The sequence below is a fragment of the Triticum aestivum genome, chromosome 3A, assembly GCF_018294505.1.
Source record: "Triticum aestivum cultivar Chinese Spring chromosome 3A, IWGSC CS RefSeq v2.1, whole genome shotgun sequence".
NCBI lineage: Eukaryota > Viridiplantae > Streptophyta > Magnoliopsida > Poales > Poaceae > Triticum > Triticum aestivum.
In genome coordinates this window covers 659043095-659064721 of record NC_057800.1, presented here as the reverse complement: position 1 = coordinate 659064721, position 21627 = coordinate 659043095, and the positions used below count along the sequence as shown (strand labels likewise).

Genomic DNA, 21627 nt, shown 5'->3' with positions numbered 1-21627 from the left:
TGTAAGCCGTTATTTAGGACTAGAGCATATTCGATCAAGTGGGCAACAAGGCACTCGGCAATTCCCAGCAATACTCAATGCGCTTAATACCATCCCCCAGCCCAGAGGCCAGAAATCCGGCGCCGCAGCCACATCCCCACATGCCCTGCCATGATCCCCGGCATGTTACCCACATGCCCCTGCCCGCCGTCGCCGAGCCCCCAGGACAGTAACCCCGAGCTCACCGCCCTCTTACCTGAGACCGAGAGCCATCGGCCATGCATGGCCATGGCCTCTCGTCGTCGATACTCATGGTGAAACTTGGGAGCGTAGTAGAAAAACGGAAAATATATGCGATGCTCCTAGGATCGGAGGAGCATAGTGTAGTGGCCCGCGGAGGAATCAAGGCTGGATCGGTCCCCGGGCCGGACCGGGCCTGCGCTGCGAGATGGCGCACGCATTTACTCGCCCCGAGCGACGGCGAGCGAGCGGAGGGAGAAAGAAGGTTCCCGGTTTAAAACGCCACGCCCCATGCCCATGGGGGGCAAGGCAAGGCAGCCCCCCAACCCACTTTCGTGCACAGCTCACTTTCCAGCGCGGTTCGGCTCGCTCGCTACCCATAGCCAGCCAGCGTCTCCTGCCCGACTGCCTCCCCCCCCCCCCCCCCCCCCCCCCCCCCCCCCCTCGCCGAACCGAGCTCCGTCATCATGCCGGCTCCGCTGTTGCATGGATCCATGGCGCCCCCCCACCCCCTCGCCGCCGCCTATGTATACTAGCCTTCCTCCTCCTTAGCCCATCATTCATCCATCCCCGAGTGTCTCTCAGCTCGTCGGCTCGTCATAGGCTCATCACTAGTGGATAGGCGCCTTGGTCGAGTCGGGTGAGGGGCAGGCAGGATGCAGGACCTGTTCTCGGTGCCCTCCTGCTTCTCGTCGGGCGAGAAGCAGCTGCCGGACGCGCCGGCGTCGGCGGCGCCGGCGACCAGGTCGGGGCAGAGCGCGGTGACGCTGGTGTACCGCGCGGTGATCTCCGGGCAGAGCCGGCTGGTCACCGTCACGTGGTGCAGGAACCTGCTGGCCCACGGCATGCAGGTGTCCATCGAGGGGTCGGCCGGCGGCGGCAAGGACAAGAGCGGCGGCGGCAGGGAGCACGGCAGCGGCGGCGGCATCGAGGGCGGCGCCAATAAGAGCTGCAGCGCGTGCAAGGTGGAGATGCAGCCGTGGCACTTCTGGCGCAAGTACGGGGCCAAGCAGTTCCAGGTGGACGGCCGGGCGGTGGACGTGGTGTGGGACCTGCGGGCGGCGCGGTTCTCCGACGAGCCGGAGCCGGTGTCGGACTACTACGTGGCGGTGGTCTCCGGCGAGGAGGTGGTGCTCCTGCTCGGCAACCAGAACAAGGAGGCGTTCCGGCGGACGGGGGCCCGGCCGTCGCTGTCGCTGGGGGACGCGGCCATGGTGTGCAAGAAGGAGCACGTGTTCAGCAAGAAGCGGTTCCTGACCCGGGCGAGGTTCCACGAGAAGGGGAAGCTGCACGACATCAGCATCGAGTGCAGCAGCGGCAACCTCGGCGGCGGCGGCGGCGGCACGGACGTGGACATGGCCATCAAGATCGACGGCTGCGTCAACGTGCTCGTCAAGCACCTCCAGTGGAAGTTCAGGGGCAACGACTGCATCTCCATCAACAAGATGAAGGTGCAGGTCTACTGGGACGCCCACGACTGGCTCTTCGGCACCGGCATGCGCCAGGCCCTCTTCATCTTCAAGCCCCAGCCCCCCTCGCCCGACTCCGACGCCGCCCTCGCCGACGAGTTCTCCGATTTCTGCCTCTTCCTCTACGCATGGAAGATCGAATGAGCTAGACTTAGCTAGCTAGACACCCTGCCTACATTCGTTTGTTACTGCCGCCACATTACAGAGCGGCTGATGATGGACATTTCACCATGTTACGAGCAACATACTTCTACCATGTAATGTAAGTATGTAACGATGTGTGAGTGTAAGAGGGGGAGTGAATGTGTGTCTGATTGAGGTTGAGGCTGAGGCCATGCCATTCTCTTCTGTTCCATTGGAGCTTCTTGTGCGTGCACATGGAGGATCGGCGTGGAGGGGCACAGGGTAGTCCTGGGGGCGAGGAACAGCCAGGTCCTGATGGGGAAACACGCATGGAGGGTGGCGACATGACAGGCAGAAGGGCATATGGCCTTTCCCGATCAATCATGCCGGTTTATCCAGGGGAACTCCAGCTAAGAGAAGTAGAGAACTGGTCCCTCCTAACTCCTAACTCCTACTCGTATCTAGCAGTACTCTCTACTCTACACTGCCTCTGATTTCCTTGTTATCATCTTCCACTCACTCACTTTGACCGGCCTAACTAACAGACTAACATCCCTCTGCTTTCCTCCGTTCAAGAACAAGGAGAGCAGGTATGGACAAGGACACCAGATAGGAGCACTAGTACAATAGCTGTAGTATTTAACTCGGCTGTGCTATTGTTGACGGCGACTGGTCAAAGAGTGCACTGTTTTTCACCCAGGTTTTCGGTAATGGTCACATTTGGACCGTGCAGCTTTGGTTATCCCCATGCCCAAGTTGAGGGTTCAGGGATGTCCACTGGGCCGATTTTATTTAGTAACCAACAGATGAAAGAGAAAAAGGCTACTACAGATCAGATACTATGTTTCATACAGGCAAAGAAAAATGAAGCAAATATAGGTTATACAGGGCTCAAGAGAAAAGAAAGTACAGTAGCTCCCTGGAGAACAGGTCAATCATGTAGTAGTACATACCTACCATCAGCTGAGAAGTTGACAAAGTTTTATCCATTCTAATGCTCATGCCTTCCCCACTGGCTGACATACATTGTTTAAACCAGGAGTGCCATAGAATCTAGACGAAGAGAATTTGTATGCGTCTTTGTTATGTTATACTAGTATACTTGCAATCAACAGCATCCTACGCTCTCCTCACGATTCTAGTATAAAATAGAATAAAATGGGGACTGCTTCGTTAGCAGATAGTCAAATATGCGAACATGGAAAAGTAAACTTGTTGACCAACCAGCCGATATGATGAATAGTTACAAAATGTTTCATACAGTGATCTTTCCACATGAACTTAATATGAGGAGAAAGGTTCTCGAGCCTCATACTTCCTAGATAGACGGCGCACGATACTTATCGAGTTTTGCGATATATCAGTTGACCAAAAAAACTCAAACTAACAAAAATATATTATTTTGGGCCAAAACCAAACCATTTTGCCAGCGATAATTTGTTTTTCTGATGAGGAGCTTCACCTGAAGGCTTTCCGCTAGTTCTGCGTGCTGGTCACTAGTTAGCTGTGATGGAAACAAAAACAACCAGATTAGAGCTATATTGCGTAAGATAAATAGATTGCATTGGCATATGAAGTGATTTGTAGCTTTGCTTACTAGTAAATAAGTTTATTTTCGGCCAAAACCAAAAAATTTTGCCAAGGAAAATTTGTTTTTCCCCTGAGGAGCTTCCTCTGAAGGCTTTCCACTATTTCCACGTGCTGGTTTCTGGTTAGCTGTAATGGAAACAAAAACAACCACATCAGAGCTACACCATACTAAGAAGGTAATTGCATTGGCATATATATATATATATATATATATATATATATATATATATATATATATATATATATATATATATATATATATATATATGAGTACAGCGGATTTTGATGCTTCGCCAATTAGCTACTAGCATAGTAAGTTTAGAAAGAGCAGTCAAAGTGTAAACTGGGCATAAGTTCAATAATGCAAATATAATATTCAAAACGAGTGTTTGATTGTTTCAAGCAATGATAGCTAGGACTTCTTCCTCTCAAAATCAAGGTAAAACCAGAGACAGATTTGGCGCTCTTGCAGGTGTTGGATTTTATGGGGGGTCTGCCTTTCAAACATAATGGAGGCATTAGAAACATTACCTGAATTGGACTTTTTAGCATCTTGGGATGCCCCTGAAACTGAATTCTTTTGCTCTGGAGGACTGTCCCCAGCACCTAGTTAATTTGAACAACAGGATAAAATTGTGTCAGACCATTTCAGGACAAATGCACGGGTAATGTACTTATAAAATAAACATATCATTTAGAACTGGAAGAGCTATTGCCGAAGTTTCATCTGAGTCACAGTTGCTGCAAGAGGCGAAATGTTTAATAACTGAAGTTGCTAACAATGAGCAAAATCGGCTCTAATGGCATCGGCGGTAAAACATCAATGATGTTTTAGTTGTAGTAAGAATAGGCAGGTTGCAAATTTATCTTAGACGCGGATAAGTACAGTACTCGAAGCAAAGAAGTTTCAAAAAAGGAGGTGAGGAACCATGTGAAGATATTATGGAGAAAACTCACCATCTGTGGATGACTTTCTGTAGGTGTTCTTCAAGAACTCCACGAAAGAATGCTCATTGTGATCAAGCATCACTGGTCCAAAACAACGTCAAAGTTTCCAATAGTTATTACTAACATGATTTTGCCACTTTTCTATATAGCTTCTTCGCAAATCAACGTCAGACAAAGATGAGTAGATTACATTGTTGAAACAATTCATGCCGTTTATGCTCAGAGGAACCGAGCAAGAGCGATCGCACCGCCTCTGAATCTTTGTCTGAGCACATCTTGGAAAGGTTGTTCGTATCTAACAGGATACCTGCAAGCTGAGGGCAAACCCACAGAACATAATCAGGCGTGCCAGTAATTTACGCACAACGATCGCTAGAGCAGGTTGAAAATACACCACCAACCAGAAGTTTCTTTATGTCCAGGCTCTGAAGTAGGGCATAAGCTTCTTCAGAATGGTCATTGGCGAGGAGTGTGCAAACTGAGCCCGCCTAGGAGACAAAAACAAGCATGATTATGAAGTAAATGACGGAACCATATGATTTCTTCACCAGACGAACCAAAAGTACTTAGCACAAGTACACGATATTACCTCACCGTTTGATCTCAAAACATCTTGCCCCACCACCACCAAGCTGGCCCGCTGATCCATTATTAATCCCTCCATATCAACCTATAATTCAGTTCAGCCTCCCAAAGTCAGCATCATACATTATACATCTGCTTTACCCAGGATGTATCTGCAGGAACAAGCAGTTGATATGCCACCGCGGCGCATTGCCATCCTACACCTTATGCAGAAAAAATAAATGCGCCATATACTCATGGCGTTCCTCATTTGTTGCTGTGCATATTAACGGGGGCAACACATGAGGTACAGGCTAGCACCCAAACTCGCAATTGCACAAAGCATATATCAGTCATCGCCATTCACTCGAATGGAATGGCGGCCACATGGTACCAATCGGAATTAAGAACACCCACATGGCACTGCGATGGATTGCTGTATAGCCTCATCATCCTTGTCGCCTCTGCCCAAATTATAAAAGCCCAATAACTCTGGAACGGGACCTAGACAGTTGTCTGTCGGAGAAGAATCCCATGCTGGCCATCTAAGTACAATCAAGCACCCCATTGTTGCAAGGCATGGCCTACCTCGTCGGCGAAGAGCAGGGCCGAGGCGTCGACCCCGACGTGGTAGAGGAGCCAGGCCGCCTGCCTGCACCCCGTCATCCTGCTCCGGCGCATGTTCACCACCGGCACCGCCGCCGCGTGGCCGTCCCCCTTGCTCGACTGCATCCACGCGTAGCATATCGCCGCCACGATCGAGCTCACACCTGCTCCAAATCAACAGGAGAAAATCGCAAGCGAGCGAGCGATACTGGTGGTTAGATTCAGATACGCTTTAGGGATAAAACATGAGGACCAATTGATATTACTTTTGGAGGCGTCGGAGAGCACGAGCTTCGTGGACCTCGAGCGGGAGGAGCGGTCCCCGGAGGACTGGTCGGCGAGGGCGGCGCGCTGGCGGCGGAGGAAGGCGTTGAGGCGGGCGACGCCGTCGTCGAAACCGTCGACGGCGGGGGAGCCAGAGGCGGACGCGTGGCGGCGGTGGTGCACGGGGCGCGGGGGCGCGGAGGCGGAGGGTGGAGAGTTGGACGCCGAGGAGGTTGTGCGGCGGAGGGAGGCGGATGGGTCCGGGCCGGAGGGGCCGTGGAAGCGGGACTTGCGGCGGGACGAGTGCGGGTTCGGCGGCAGGGACGGGGAAGGGGACGGCGGCGCCGACGGGGTGGAGGTGTCGGAGCGCGGGGGCGAGGAGATAATGGACGCCCGCTGCAGGATCTCGTCGCCGATGCCGCCCGGCTGCCGGTGCCTGCACACACACGCCGGGAGGAGCAGCGCTTAGCGGCGCCCAGTGGGTGGCGAAGTTTTCCGGCGTGGTTTGAAACTGGGCCACTCATTCATCATTGTTGGGCCGATAGTAATATGCTTTCGGCCTAGTTCGGCCCATTAAAGCCGAAATACGAAATATGCGAATTCTTTTGTGCAAAAAGTGAGATGATGATAGAGTTACAAAAACCTCTCAAAATTATAGTTAAAAAAAATATTAATTATGATGAAAATAAAATACTATATGTGATATTCATAGGTTAATATTTTTAAATGTCAAAAAATTATATCCCTAGCCAATTTTATAGAAAATTTAACAGTATATACAATACGAAATAAATGAAATATGGTGGATCTAACAGACTTTGCTGGCATAGTGGATGCTGGTATTCTTTCTACAAACTTAATCAGAGATAGAAATGTTTGGCTTTCAAAAAATTAATACACTTCATAAACAAATAATGGAGAGAGCATTTTTTTCACATAGTGCTAGATAGTAGAAAATAAACCGAAAATGCCAAATGGAGGCCAAATTTAAAACCTTCCAAATTCAAACAGTTTCAAATGTTTTGAAAACAAATACACATATACCTAGAGACATAATGTACTTGTGTTTAAATTTTCAGGTCGAACGGGCTACAAAAAAAACATATCTATGGTTTTTTTAGCATATGTATTGCTCATCCTCAAAGTCCATGATTTTTTTGCAGCTCTCAATTCAAGATATTTCATCCTAAAACTTTACACACATACAATTACTTCCTTGTATGCATGTGTATTTTATTTTGAGATTCTTTTTTTTTTAACTGAGAAGTTAGAAATTTGAAAAATAAAGCCCTTGAGCTTGGTCTCCAAAATGCCCTAATCAAAATAAACGTGTATAAAAAAAATGAGCTGTGAGACGACTCAGACGAGACGATGTTTTGCACCGAAAACTACAGATCACAATGCATCAGTGGCGCGCGCATATGCACGAACGGAATGATCCGATATACCTTCTCGCGGAACGTGACATGGGGTCCCGGCGGTCGAGCGCCGGCGAGGGCTCCGTGCCGTTGCCGCCGGCGAACTTGGGCACCTGCCTGGACGGCGAGCCCATCCGCCCCGGCGACCCGGACCCGACCATCATCCTCTTGGCCTCCTCCAGCCACTCCTGCGTCTGCTTGCTCGCGTTGCTGGCCCTGCTGCTGCCGCCGCCGCCGCTACGGCCGCCTTCGCTTTCCGCCCTCTGCGGCTTCTTCTCCGACGACTGCTTCTTCTTGCTGCTGCTGCTGCTCTCGCCCGTGAGGTCGTACGCGGGGGAGCCGGCGGCGACGGCGCTGTGCTTCACGCCGACGGTCCCGAAGAACCAGTCGTTCATGAAGTCCGTCAGGTCCGGCGTCCCGTCCACCTCCATGGCAGCTAGCCGACGACGACGACGAGTACGTGTTCTTGCTCTTTTTTTGCTGCTGGCACGGCTTCCGATTGGTGGACCGGGTGTGGTGTGGTGTTTCTAGGGTTTGCTGATCGTGGAGTAATTAACTGGTAGGGTTAAATTTGCTGCGGAGAGCGCGTCAAGTAATCGATGAGACGATGACCGCGTAGCCGGCCGGCGGCCGGCGCGCGTCTGCGTTGTACCGTAGCGGCGAGTGATCATTCCGAGGGCTTCTTTCTTGGCAGATGGAGCTTGCTGAAGAGACAACGGGCGGGTCCGACGGTCGGCCGTTGCCTTGGCTGTCTTTGCAAACGTGACAGCTTACTCAATAACGCACGCAGGTTTATTTTTTTTAACACAGATGCAGATGCTCATACATACATACACTCACTGATATGAACACACGCACGCGCGCACGTCATATCTCTATTAGCACCTCTCAGAGATTGAGTCGGCACATCATCTTAAAATTGATAAAGTTGTCACAGACTTCTTCATAATGAACGGATAGTCTCCTTCCACTAAACGCATATTGCTGATTTGCTGAAAGGCTTGAAATAAATCCTGAAAAATGCGAACAACAATGTCAAGTCTAACACTTGAACTTTGATCGGTTAAGAATACCACTGTCCTCCTAACCATTCAAACCACAGGTTGGTTTGCTGTACTTTTTTTTTCTTCAACAGTTACAGCACACATGTTCAACAATATTTCTTTTTCACGACGACTATACCCATCACGTTGCAGGTTATTCCGCCACGCGAGGATATTGGGCCGGACCATTTAGTCTGATTTTTCTTGTTCTCTAGGTTTTCAATTGAAGATGCTCGCTCGCTGCTGGGTTTTTTCATCGTTGTACTGATTTTTAGTTTTTTCTGGGTTTCTTTTGTTTCTTCACCGCTTTTCTTCGGTTTTCTTTCTTTGGTTTTACTACGTGTATTTGGTGTCATAGATCTTACCACATTTTTATGTAGATTTGAACAAAGTTAAACAAGTTTGGCTTAAGGTAAACTTATAAATTCATTTATTTTGAAATGGAGGGAGCAAGTTTATATCAACAGTCAGACAGTGACATTAGTGACAAGGCCCAGGGAAATGATAAAAAAAAACTCAAACACTGTCAAGGCCCAGGGAAATGAGAAAAAAAATGCATAGAAATAAACCAGCCGGGAATCCAACCCGGGTCTGTACCGTGGCAGGGTACTATTCTACCACTAGACCACTGGTGCTTTGATGCATCCAAATTGTTTGCATGTCTCAACAACTTATGCATAGCAACCCTATGGTTGGAAACCAGATAGTGCCCTGTATCCATGTAGTTCAGTGTTGGCAACTAAAAGCTTTTAATACATGCATGTCGGATCCACATACTACATCATTCTAAGGGAAGATGCCAACGTCAACGTGTCACAATGAAAGACAGGAAGTGGTGACCTCATTGCAGACAAGCTACTCAGACATGACACATAAATCAGCAGGAACTCGTTCAAAGAAAATCTGTTACGGGCAAACAGACCACAGCACATTTGTTTTCCACTTCTCTTCTGGAGAGAAAGGCCGAAACCCGACTTTATAAATAAAACCAAATAAATGGCAGAGTAGCACACACATCGAACAGAGGTCCGAACTATGTAGTGAAAAGATCCATCAAAGCATACAGCATAGGGGCACAACATCCGTTGGTAGTGAAGCCTGGCCTTAGTAATGTCCATGGATGAAGCCTGTAGCAAATGAAGCCTGCCTTTGGTAGAAAATTCAAGCAAGTAGCAAATGAAGCCTGCCCTTGGTAATGTCCATGGATGGAGGACGGGGATTCAACAGTTAGCTGGTTGAAGATGCCTTTCAACGGATGTTTCACGGATGGATGCTCCAGCAAAAACGATGGCGCAATGGTAGTCCCTGCAGTACATGTTTTTAGGATGACTTTAAAACACCTCTGTGTGTGTGGGATGCTTGGCTGTGTAATAAGCTCCTTTCGCTTTTGCTGGTAGTTTATTGCTTTTTCCTTCTTTTGGTTAGTTATTAAATGGAAATGCAAAGCAACTATATACGAAGTAAAAGTGCAATCTTGTACTATGCCAATAATTTGTATGAAAAAAGATATATGAAAATGTTCACAATATGTAGGGCATATTTGCTAACCGATCTTGTTTACTCCATTCAAAATTAACAGCAACAGAAAATAACGTGCACAGAAGGAACTGAGATTGTACCTGCTGCGCCCATGAATTGGAATATAAGAAGTCAATTCACGGAAATTAACATATATACTATATGAAATTGTTCAACTGACAAGCATAGCCTCTTCCAGATACATCCTTCGACAAAATTATGATAACGGGTGAGTGATAAAAAATATATTGTTCCTTTTCTGTGCTAATTTAGAAGACCACCCCTAAAAACTGAAAAGGATGAATGTCAAGCTCCTTTTCATGCCAAACATGCATAAAGGTTAAAATGCACCAAATTTCGGAAACATGATCTTACAGCTCACTTGAACGATTTAGCTGACAGCAAAATGGCTCATGCAAATCTAGCAAATATCTGAGATGCGAACTTTGTTTGTCATCCAGCAGAGAAGAGGTTGTTGTGCATAGATTAATGCCCAGGAGAAACAGAGGGGACTCAAAAACACCATTCAGGATTGCACTTATAATTCCAAAAGAGGATATCTGCTGCAAGCTTTTTGTATTTCAAAATAATATTGTAGAACCGGCCCTCAATAATTTTGAGATGTGCTATTATGACCACGACAATACTGTGGGTGAAAATGCCCCTGAATTTTTAAGTTTAGAACCGTACAAATTTCATACATGAACGAGCTTTCTAACCTTCTAGCACACTTGCAAAACTAAAAGACATAGATGACCATAGTTCACTGTACCAAATTCTACTCCCTCTGTAAAGAAATATAAGAGCGTTTAGATCACTACTTTAGTAATCTTAAACGCTCTTATATTTTTTTACGGAAGGAGTAGCAGAATTCGCCACAGCAAACTAAACCTGAAGGACAACCAAATACATATGAACCATTTGCAGGACACGGTACAAACACCCTGGATGTCTTGAATCACGTGAAAACAGTTACATTTCTCGTTCAATCCAATAGAAGACTCCTCTTCATCACCTTTGCACTGTCTAGATCTTGGTCCTTGGGACCATGATACCATGTATGCTGCTTCAAACTGCTAAAACAAGGAAGAGTTATCTAGGTCTAGATTTCAACTATCTTTTTCTAGATAACAGGATATTCAGTTAGAGTAAGGCAGATTAAAAGTAGAGTCAGCGTGAGTACAATAACCATGAATCAGGCAACTAAAAGGGAAATACGTCCTGTGGTAGTCAGGCTGTCGGATAAGAGTCACCCAATGGAATGCGTCCACAGCAACATCCAACCTACCCACTCTGCAAAATTCTGTTGACAGGTTGTATGACGATATAGGAAAATCAACCAGGTGACAGAGATGAGCTGACTCCCTGCTTCAAACTGACTGTCGGCTCACTTAACTTTAAGCAAGGCTTCTTCTTTCATTCGGGCATGCACAGCCATCGGGTTGAATTTATCCAAAGCACCAGCATTTATCCAAAGCACCAGCTATCCCGCATCGTGCCATAGGGCAGCATTGACCACAGAATGGCGGGATCGCTGATGCTATGGACAAATTAAACCGGATTAACTGGCTCCCTGTTTCAAACTGATTTGCCGGCTCACTCAACTCCAAGCAAGGCTTCTTCTTCCAGTCGGGCATGCTCAACCATCGGGTTGAATTTATCCATAGCACCAGCCATCTTCCCCATCGTGCAAAAATGCATTTGAATGGCAGGATGGCTGATGCTATGGACAAATTCAACCAGAGGATTGGCTCCCTGCTTCTGCGTGTCTTACTATGGGGGTTGACGAGGGTACCCGCGCGCGGCCGTCTAGAGCGCGCTCTGGCGTCGGAGCGGGCTGGTCCGGCCAACGGTCGAACAGGTGGTGCGCGTCCGCCGCGAAGAGGGTCCGGAACGGGCGCGCGCGCGCTTCGTGGAGGAGGGGCCGTCGGAGCAGAAGCGAGCCTCGAACCGCGCCGCCGGCCTCGGCTGCTTGGATGCGCGCGGGGCGGCCGCCGCCCTTCTCCGTGGTACTCACGCATTAGGGTTTGCCAGAGGGCGCTGCTATATATCCACGACCCTATGTACGGCGCCGCTTCCGCTGCATCGCCTGTTTTGGTCCGACGGCCCAACGGCCCACACGCGCGATACGTAGGCATGTCGTGGTGGATAACAACGAGCCCTCCTATATGCCGCTCTCTGCGGCAAAGAGTCGTCCTTTCGCACAGGTGGGTCTCCGACTGGGCCGGCCCTTGACCGCCAGCGAACTTGAACTGTAGTACCAAAAAAATCCAACCATTAAAAAAGAAATCAAAATTCGAACTTGTACATCGCAGGAAATTGAACCATAGATCGGGAGCTCCAGATCATGCGCTGCAACTGGATGAGCAAGCGAGCTTTACTGATTAGTGAGCAAACACTTTTGAATGCATTTTCAGAATTTTGAGTGCATTTTAAAGAAATTGAGAGTTTTGTGAAACACAAACACTTTTTAAATTTTCTATTTTTAGAAAAAACTGAATTTTTTTTGAAAAGCATGAACATTTTCTGAAATCATGAACTCCTTTTCTGAAAATAGGAACATTTTTGGAAATTCCAAAACAAAATTGGGAAATACAAAAAAAAATTAAACTCCCAACCAAAATTTTAAAACACTAACACTTTTTTTAAAAAAATAATATTTTTTGAAACTCCAAAAAATGAAATCATGAATTTTTTCAAAAATTAGTGAGCATTTTTTAAAAATAGGAACATTTTTTAAATCCCGAACATTTTTTGGAAGTTGTGAATTTCTTAGCAGAAACACAAAATACACGGGTTTTTTTATTTATGAACAAAATTTGATAACAGGACATTTTTAAAATTTTATTTTTTTTGGAAGCAAGAGAATTTTTGAAATTTTTTATAAAATTCAAATAAAGTTGAAAACCGTACATTTTTTTAATATGTGGACAGTTTTTTAAAATGGGAACATTTTTTAAATTTATGAACAATATTTTAAACACGATCTTTTATGAATTTTGATCATTTTTTAAAAGCATGAATATTTTCCTAAAAATAATATTAACTTGAAAAACAATATCAAAAACAAAAAGGGAAATAAACGTCAAAGGAAAGATGAAAAGAAAAAGAAACAGTAAATCCAAAAAAGAAAAAGAAACAGAAAACCCGGTACAAGAAACAAAAATCATTTCAGGGAACCTAGAAGGTTCCCAAAACTGGTTAGGTTGTAGGTACGCTTTGTAAGTAAACCGGCCGACCCATCACGTTGCTTCAGCCGCTCGCGTGTGTGAAACGCTAGCATCGTGCGCCGAATAGGATTTCGCAATAACAATCTCTCTTCGGGCTTTGCTTACAAACATTCTAATAAAAATGACATGCCCACCAGGGCTTAAAAGCCTTTGTTGATGCGGGTTGGACGCATCATGTCGGTTATCTGTTAAAGAGCTACTACATCTATAAACTTTTATACGTGTTTTAGTTCACTAGAGAGGAGTACAAGGTAAATTTAAACTTCTTTCACGCGACTTGTCTAAATGGGATCGCCAGACTTTTGGTTATGTTTGTAGAGAGGTCAAAAGAATGAAACGTGAACTAGAGATATTTTGAGGGATTCAGGTCCTATCTGCTCCATCTTCTCATTTACTAAAGCTTATAGAGCAGCTGGTGGAGTTGTATTATCGATAGGAAATACTATGGAAGCATATATCTCATGTGGACTGGTTAGTTGGTGGAGATAAGAACATAAGGTATTTTCATCTCAGAGCGACCATGAGAGGAAGGAAGAACATCATCAAATCTTTAAAGAAAGGCAATGGCGACGTTATAGCCGAGATCAATGAACTTGAGGAGATGACAACAAAATTTTATTCGGAGCTATACATTTCGCAAGGGGTGAGTAATATGCAAAAAGTACTTGATTTTGTCACATACAAGGTTGCTGTTGCAATGAACACCTCCCTAAATGTTGCTTGTAGAGAGGAGGTAAATAATGCGTTGTTCCAATTGTTCCCATATAAGGTCCTGGGACACGGTGGATTTCTGGCTCATTTTTGTCATAAGCACTGGGATTGTGCAGTGATGAGGTGGTTAAAGAAGTTCTCCATATAGTAGAAGGTGTGGACAGTGCAACATACATCAACAATACGTATTTGGTTCTTATCCCGAAGGTTAAGGTTCAGTTTGGATCGATGCCTGAACACCGTGCCTGGGCAAATTGGGCGCATGGATCTAGCCTAAGAAAATGTGAAATATTGCCTGGCCAGGCTGGCCTGGTGCATATGCGTTTGGTTGGAGTCCATAGCTCTGCTATTGTTTGTCAGAGTATTTGGTGTGCGTCAGAGTCCTTAAAGTGTTTAAATAATACCAGGCTGCTACTGTAGCACCTCCAGGCGCGAAGAATGGAACGCCTGGGCCAGGCTAAGTACCCTGCATGGATAAGCAACTTCTTTTCTTTCCCATTTTTTAATTGGACCAGGATAATCACATGACCAGCCCAAGCACACATCTTCTCTGTCAGGACACCAAACAAACAAGTACCAGGCAGAGTACAGGCACCAACCAGGCCAGGCATGTGACGGCGTGGAATCGAACCAAACTGACCCTAAAAGCCCCACTTCTCTATCCTATTTTTGTACATTAGCTTATGCAATGTGCTCTATAAAAATTGCACCCAAAGTTGTTGCTAATTGGCTTAAAGAGATTTTATCAGAGATTTTTTCACCTGAGCAATCAGCTTTTGTGTCGGGCCATCTAATGATGGACAATAATTTGATAAAAATAAAATGCAAAGCGAAAAAGAGAGAAAACCGAGAAGAGTAAAGAAAGACTGAAACCCACAATGGGCCGCCCAAGCGCGCTGGTTAAGAATTTTCCTAGCAAAACCATATGTTTGGGTTGTAATAGGATTCGGGGAAACCCTATTGCGGGCATAGCTCGAGGATAGGGAGAGCATCAGGTGTTACCGCCTCCCAAATGCTCCCATGGTACCATTTCAAAAAAAATATTAATTTTAAATGTTTCAAAAAAATTCTGGATGTTCACATCGCATGAACGTACAACCCCTAAAATTTCAGGTCCAAATTCTAAATACACATTGAGAAACAAAAAAAGACAATTCCGAATATGAATAGTGGCATTTGGACTTTTGCCTTTTTTGACACTATACATGCTGGATATGTCATTTTTTTTCTCAATGTATATTAAACATCCACAATTTTTCCCAGAATTTTTTGAAGCATTTAAAATTGAATTCTTTGAAATGGTATCATGGTATCACCTAAGGGGTGGTATCATGTGATATTTTTCCGGCGTAGTGCATGGGCATAGGTTGAGGGTAGCGCTCAAACTCACCCATGTGTGATAATAGGCCCGCCCACCTTAACGATGATAGGAGAAAAATATGTAGATTTGTCAGGACCCTAAATTGCCATGTAAAATAATCTTATCAAAGGGAATAGTGCATAAATTTTGTAGCACAAAAGTACATAAAGTTGCCATGTAAAATAATCTTAACAAAGGAAAAATGCATAAATTTGGTAGCACAAAAGCACATAAAATTGCCAGGAAGATAAATTGCCCTGGCATGGCAAATTTAATAAAAAATTATATACATAAAAACATGGTAACATGGAAAACTGTAGAAATAAAACCAAGAATAACATGACAAAATTAGAATTTTAGGGATAACATTGTAATTCAATCTTAACAATTTTATATGCACGAAAATAGGCACGAATAGGGAGCTTGTACAGGAAAAATAAAAAAAGGCGAAAGTGATGCAGAAAAATGAGTTCGTAACGGAGAAGAGACAAAAGCGATGATAAATGAATTTCGGACATTTTATATGCACAAAAATAGCAAGGGAAAAGGAAATAAAGGCGAAAGTGTCAGGACCGGTTTTCCAATAAAACATTTATTGAAAAACCGACCATTACATCAGACCAGTATAGAAGAATCCTCCTAACCGGTAGACAAATCCTTGATACAGAAATCCAGAAGTACTAAATATTATACAAGGTTGAGCTGAGGCTGCTCAACAATTTATTACAAGCACGCCGATATTATACATAAAGGCGGATATGACACAAAGGGTATGGTGGTATAACTACTGACTCGTAATAAAAGTGGTGGTGGATATGTCACTGTGAAGTGGATGACATGACTCCAAAATCTTACAGCTCATCAAGCGCCGGAGTGAGGCTCGATGATTTTATTAGGGTAGCAAGGTTGTCAGAATCGCGATTCTATTATACGATTCTACGACTTTATGACCCAAACTAACCCCTCTGATTCTACGATTTTACTTCATAGAATCTATGCTTCTACGATTTTGATAGTGAAGATTCTATGATTGCGATACTACCATCGGGGTTCCGATCCGATTCAAAATCACGATTCTGACAACCTAGCGGAAGCGTATATAATACAAGTGACCAACTCCAGGATCACACGGGACTGACTGGGACTCCTCTAGGCGTCGGACTCGCTATCGTACTCTTTATCCATAAGATCGCCTTCGTCAACATCTGGCCAAATCAACAAGCCAGGTGAGTACTTTGAATGTACTCGCAAGACAGTTTGGACATAAGATATAACAAATGCAAACATGATGCACATGAGCAGACTAGTAATGCGCACTCAGATAATAAATTTGCACTGCATGTTAAATAAAAAGGAAGTCAGGCGGTAGTCCTCCCGAAATCCCAATAAAATAGTTGAAGACCGATCGGGTGTCTGAAACGACGCCTCAAAAGATAAAATAACTTAACATGCCGCAGTCGGGCGTCAAGGCGACACCACATAAAGGGCTTATATTGAAACGTAAATGACAGTACGTTTCACAGTCGGACGTCTAAGCGACATCTCGAAAAGGGCTTATAAGGAAAGTAAATAACAAGGATGCCACAGTCGGACGTTTGAGCGACATCACATAAAGGACTTATATCAAAAGTAAATAACAAGAATGCTACAGTCGGACGTCTAAGCGACATCACATAAAGGGCTTATATCAAAAGTAAATAACAAGAATGCCACAGTCAGACGTCTAAGCCACATCACATAAAGGGCTTATATCAAAAGTAAATAACAAGAATGTCACAGTCGGACGTCTAAGCGACATCACATAAAGGGCTTATATCAAAAGTAAATAACAAGAATGCCACAGTCAGATGTCTGAGCGACATCACATGAAGGGCTTATATCTCATCATTCGAATTCAAGTAGCTCATGAAGGTAACGTCATTCCACGGAATACTCGGTACATGATAATAAACTGGTTAGTCCATCCATGGGAATAACATTCAGCCGGGTTTACCACTCTCAGTTTCATGCTTATTCTTCGGAGACTGTCACTGAGACTGATACTGAGATTGACACTAATACGTTGACCAAAGTCCTTGACCATGGACATGGTTACTCGAATGGTTTTGACTCTGTAGAGTTTGTACTCTTTAACCACAGCCAACGGATTTCAGTAGTCACAAAGGACTAGTTCCGTTTACGGTATTTTAGGAGAAATGCATCTAACCAGTACACACCCATTCCACATTCCGCTGCCAGGAATCACCCTAGGCAACATTCAAGAAAAACTCTTAAGACGGGGAGGCTACAACCTCGAATAGCATGGGATCAAATTAATATCGCTCGCTCTAAGGGGTGCCCCCCTCTCGGTCCCAACAGGAAACACCCATGCCCCCTGACCGAATGACGGGCTTTACTCCAGGGCCATGGAACCCTCATCACGGCCCGTCTATTTGGTGTGTGCAAGGAAAGAGGTTTGCAACTTACTAAACCGTATTCTTTGCAGAAAACATGTGGTAGCACGGAAGGAGACGAACGGGAACAAGACTTGATCCACGTTAATACTAGAGTTAAATAGTTGATATAAAACTGGCATGCTTCAACAATACCAGCTTGCAACATATCATGCCACCACATGATCAGGTTATCTCACCATCATATGAACACATCGAATTTTGAAGCTCACTTGCAGCTTGCTTGCACGAAATATAACATTCACAGATGCTTATATAAACATGTCATGTGAAAACCACTTAAGCAATCATGAAAAACACTCATCATATCAAAGGTTCAAACATGCTTGCCTGGTTCGGAGTAGTCGGAGTCTAGCTTGGTGAAGTTTGCGGCTCCGTCACCTCCTTCGGTATCTACGTTATAAAAGAAATCGGATACTAACGTAAATACCGTGCGTGCATAAAAATTGTTCCAATTTTTTTTCAAATAAATATGATAAAAAACTAGATATAAAAAATAAAGATGACAGAAAAAGAATCAACTCAAAATCATCTTCTGTTAAAAGGTTATTAAGGTTTTAGTCCAGGGACTAATCTGTGATGAAACAGAAACTTTCTAGGGGCTAGTTTAAAAAACAGAAAACGTTTCGGTTGGAAATACGCCAACCCAACGGGAAAAAGTACTTTGCCCAAAGGCGCTTTCAGAAAACGTTTCGAATAAAAGAGGAGAGGCTGACGAGGGGGTCCTGCATGTTAGGTTTAAAATCCCACCGCCGGCCGAAGCAAACGATGATCGCCGGCGACGATCGACGGCGATCCAGAGGAGGGCAAGGGTATGGTTGCACTCACGGGACAATTCCGCGTCGGTGGGTGGTGGATTTGGTCGTCGGCGAGCACCACACTGACGGTGGCTTCCACTCCGGCGGATGGCGGTTCGGTCGAGGATGGATCCCTCCGAAGAGAGCTGCAAACGCCAAATTGAAGCGCGGGTTAGGGGAGTGGGTGCACTAGGAGGTTCCTCCCCAAGTTTGAGCTAGAGCTATGCAAGGAATCGAGTGAATCAAGCTGGCTACCAGAGCGGGTCGTGGCGGCCGGAGTTGGGGAAGAAGGCCTCCTTGAGGTCCTTCTAGCGGCTGGGCGTGCCTCTGGTGAGGTGGAGGAGTGGTGCTGGGTCGAAGGCGAGCTCGGGGCCTCTATTTATAGCCGGCCCGAGGCGGTTGCCGAGAACGGGATCACTCTGGCGAGCGATTATGGCGAGGCAGTGGTCGGGCTGGGGGTTTAGGTGACTGGGCACCTTCGGGTTGGATCACTGGTTCCATTCAACAGCTAAGCTTGATCGGATTTGGCCTGCTCCCGTGGCCTCGACGGAACGGAGCTCACGGTCTCGTCGGCGACAGAGAGCGCGCTCTGCGCCTCTCAGGCCACAGCGACGGTTCTGCAGCACACACAGGGAAGAGGACGGCCACGCGGAGGCTCCTGGTGGTGTGGGCGGTGCTGGACGACGCCGTACTGCAGGGCTGGCCCCTACTAGTCGCCACGGCGGTTCTGCCACCGCGAAAGACGCCGGAGTTGACGTGACATGTCACCACCGACGCTCGTGACCGGCTAAACAACCGTGCGGCGCATTGGATAAGAAGAAGGAGCAGTGAGCAACGATCCAAGGCAGCTACTGGCGAGATTGACGAAGAGCCCTGATGGAAACGACACTGATGACTGAACCCAACACTGAACTTCTGAAACTTGACAGGAACAGTGCTGACCACCTGTTCGACGAAATGATTTATGCACGTGGAAATTTTTTCTAGAGCTGGAACTTGGTGAAGTGATCTCTTGATGTGGGTACTCTGCCCGAAGGAAATCCTCTCTTTCCCATGTTGCTTCATCCTCGGTGTGATTACTCCACTGGACCTTGAAAAACTTAATTGTTTTCTGACGGGTCCTTCTTTCAGACTCCTCCAATATTTTTATTGGACGTTCCGTGTAGGTGAGGTCTGGTTGCATGTCAATGTTCTCGTGAGATACATGCTTTTCTGGGTTGCTTACACATTTCCTCAACTGTGAGACGTGGAACACGTCGTGGACGTCTGACAGTTCTTCGGGTAGGTCTAGCTGGTAGGCCACTATGCCTCTTCGTGCAATCACACAGAAGGGTCCAATAAACGGTGGTGATAGCTTTCCTTTAACTTTGAATCGTTGCAGGCCCCTCACAGGAGATACTCGTAGATACACATATTCACCAGGTTCAAAGCTGACTTCACGATGTTTTTGATTGTAATAACTCTTTTGTCGGCTCTGGGCTGTCTTGAGTCGATCCCTGATTAGTCTAACTTTCTCCTCAGCTTCCTTGAGCATGTCTGGGCCGAAGATACGACTGTCTCCTGTTTCTGACCAATTTAATGGGGTACGGCATATTCGCCCGTACAAGGCTTCAAAAGGTGCCAATTGTAGACTGGCTTGGTAACTGTTGTTGTATGCGAACTCGGCATACGGCAAGCTTTCTTCCCACCTGGTCCCATAGGTGAGAACACATGCTCTTAGCATGTCCTCTAGAATTTGGTTCACACGTTCAGTTTGTACTCCAGTCTGGGGGTGGTATGCTATACTGAATACTAGTTTGTACTCCAGAGCTTGTTGTAAATGATCCCAAAATCTAGAGACGAATTGAGTGCCTCTATCGGATATTATAGTTTTTGGAATTCCATGTAGACAAACTATACGGGAGAGATAAAGTTTGGCAAGCTTTTGAGTGGTGTGGGTTGTCTTTACTGGGATGAAATGTGCCACCTTAGTTAATCTATCTGTGATGACCCATATGGCATCATTTCCGTGTCGTGATCGAGGTAGTTCGACAATAAAATCCATTCCAATTTCGTCCCATTTCCACTCAGGTATCTTGTTTGGCTGAAATAGTCCTGCTGGTTTTTGGTGCTCAGCTTTAATGCGCTGACATGAATCACAACATGCAGTGAATGTGGCTATATCCCTCTTCATACCGTGCCACCAAAAATTTTCCTGAATGTCCTTGTACATTTTGGTTCCTCCAGGATGGATTGAATATGGAGCGGTGTGGCCTTCGGCTAGAATTTGCTGTTTGAGGTCCTCTATATTTGGTACGCAAAGCCTGTCTCCGTAACATAATATTCCCTTATCGTCTACGACGAATTCTGAAGCCTTGCCCAGACTCACTTTTCTTTTTATGCCTTCGATGCTGGGGTGTCCATGCCGAGCCTTCTTAATCTATTCCATTAGGGTGGGTTGTATTTCCAAATTTGACACATTGCCTTCAGTAACCATCACCAAGTTGAGTTTGGCGAACTCTTGCTGAAATTCAGGTCTCAAGTTTTGTAGACCGTCGTTTCCCGAGCTGGGGTTTCGACTAAGAGCATCTGCCACTACATTCGCCTTTCTTGGATGGTAGTGAATGCCAACATCATAATCTTTCACTAATTCCAACCACTGCCGTTGTCGTAAATTGAGTTCTAGTTGTGTGAAAATATACTTGAGGCTTTTATGGTCCGTATATATTTCACAACGATTTCCAAGCAAAAAGTGCCTCCACTCTTTGAGTGCATGAATGACTGCTGCCAATTCCAAGTCATGAGTAGGATAATTTGTTGGAAATATGCCCTAGAGGCAATAATAAATTAGTTATTATTATATTTCCTTGTTCATGATAATCGTTTATTATCCATGCTAGAATTGTATTGATAGGAAACTCAGATACATGTGTGGATACATAGACAACACCATGTCCCTAGTAAGCCTCTAGTTGACTAGCTCGTTGATCAATAGATGGTTACGGTTTCCTGACCATGGACATTGGATTTCATTGATAACAGGATCACATCATTAGGAGAATGATGTGATGGACAAAGACCCAATCCTAAGCCTAGCACAAGATCATGTAGTTTGTATGCTAAAGCTTTTCTAATGTCAAGTATCATTTCCTTAGACCATGAGATTGTGCAACTCCCGGATACCATAGGAGTGCTTTGGGTGTGCCAAACGTCACAACGTAACTGGGTGGCTATAAAGGTACACTACAGGTATCTCCAAAAGTGTCTGTTGGGTTGGCACAAATCGAGACTGGGATTTGTCACTCCGTGTAAACGGAGAGGTATCTCTGGGCCCA

General features: G+C 45.6%; 2 protein-coding genes across 2 annotated transcripts; one reads left to right on the top strand and one right to left on the bottom strand.

Annotated features, from left to right (window-relative positions):
• The first annotated feature begins 641 nt into the window (after positions 1-641).
• On the top strand, positions 642-2028 carry LOC123063003 (uncharacterized). The gene has a single exon (XM_044486701.1). It carries the CDS (start codon positions 876-878, stop codon positions 1830-1832), a length of 957 nt encoding a protein of 318 aa, XP_044342636.1. The 5' UTR covers positions 642-875; the 3' UTR covers positions 1833-2028.
• Positions 2029-2949: 921 nt separating this feature from the next.
• Positions 2950-7632, bottom strand: LOC123057104 (uncharacterized). The gene is made up of 10 exons (XM_044480247.1): positions 7245-7632; positions 5786-6247; positions 5502-5683; positions 4939-5019; positions 4751-4837; positions 4540-4663; positions 4359-4430; positions 3933-4007; positions 3409-3527; positions 2950-3315 (listed from the first exon to the last, which is right to left on the bottom strand). The coding sequence occupies exons 1-9, from the start codon at positions 7630-7632 to the stop codon at positions 3421-3423; spliced, it is 1578 nt and encodes a 525-aa protein (XP_044336182.1). The 3' UTR covers positions 2950-3315; positions 3409-3420.
• Between the last annotated feature and the right edge of the window lie 13995 nt (positions 7633-21627).

What these genes read in the sequence shown, in the direction of transcription:
- LOC123063003 (XM_044486701.1), top strand. Translation starts at nt 876, where the DNA reads ATGCAGGACCTGTTCTCGGTGCCCTCCTGCTTCTCGTCGGGCGAGAAG.
- LOC123057104 (XM_044480247.1), bottom strand. Translation starts at nt 7,632, where the DNA reads ATGGAGGTGGACGGGACGCCGGACCTGACGGACTTCATGAACGACTGG. An exon ending in GCTCTCCGACGCCTCCAAAA is followed by an intron (nt 5,684 to 5,785) that starts GTAATATCAATT and finishes GATTTGGAGCAG; the next exon opens with GTGTGAGCTCGATCGTGGCG. An exon ending in TTTTGAGATCAAACGGTGAG is followed by an intron (nt 4,838 to 4,938) that starts GTAATATCGTGT and finishes TTTGTCTCCTAG; the next exon opens with GCGGGCTCAGTTTGCACACT.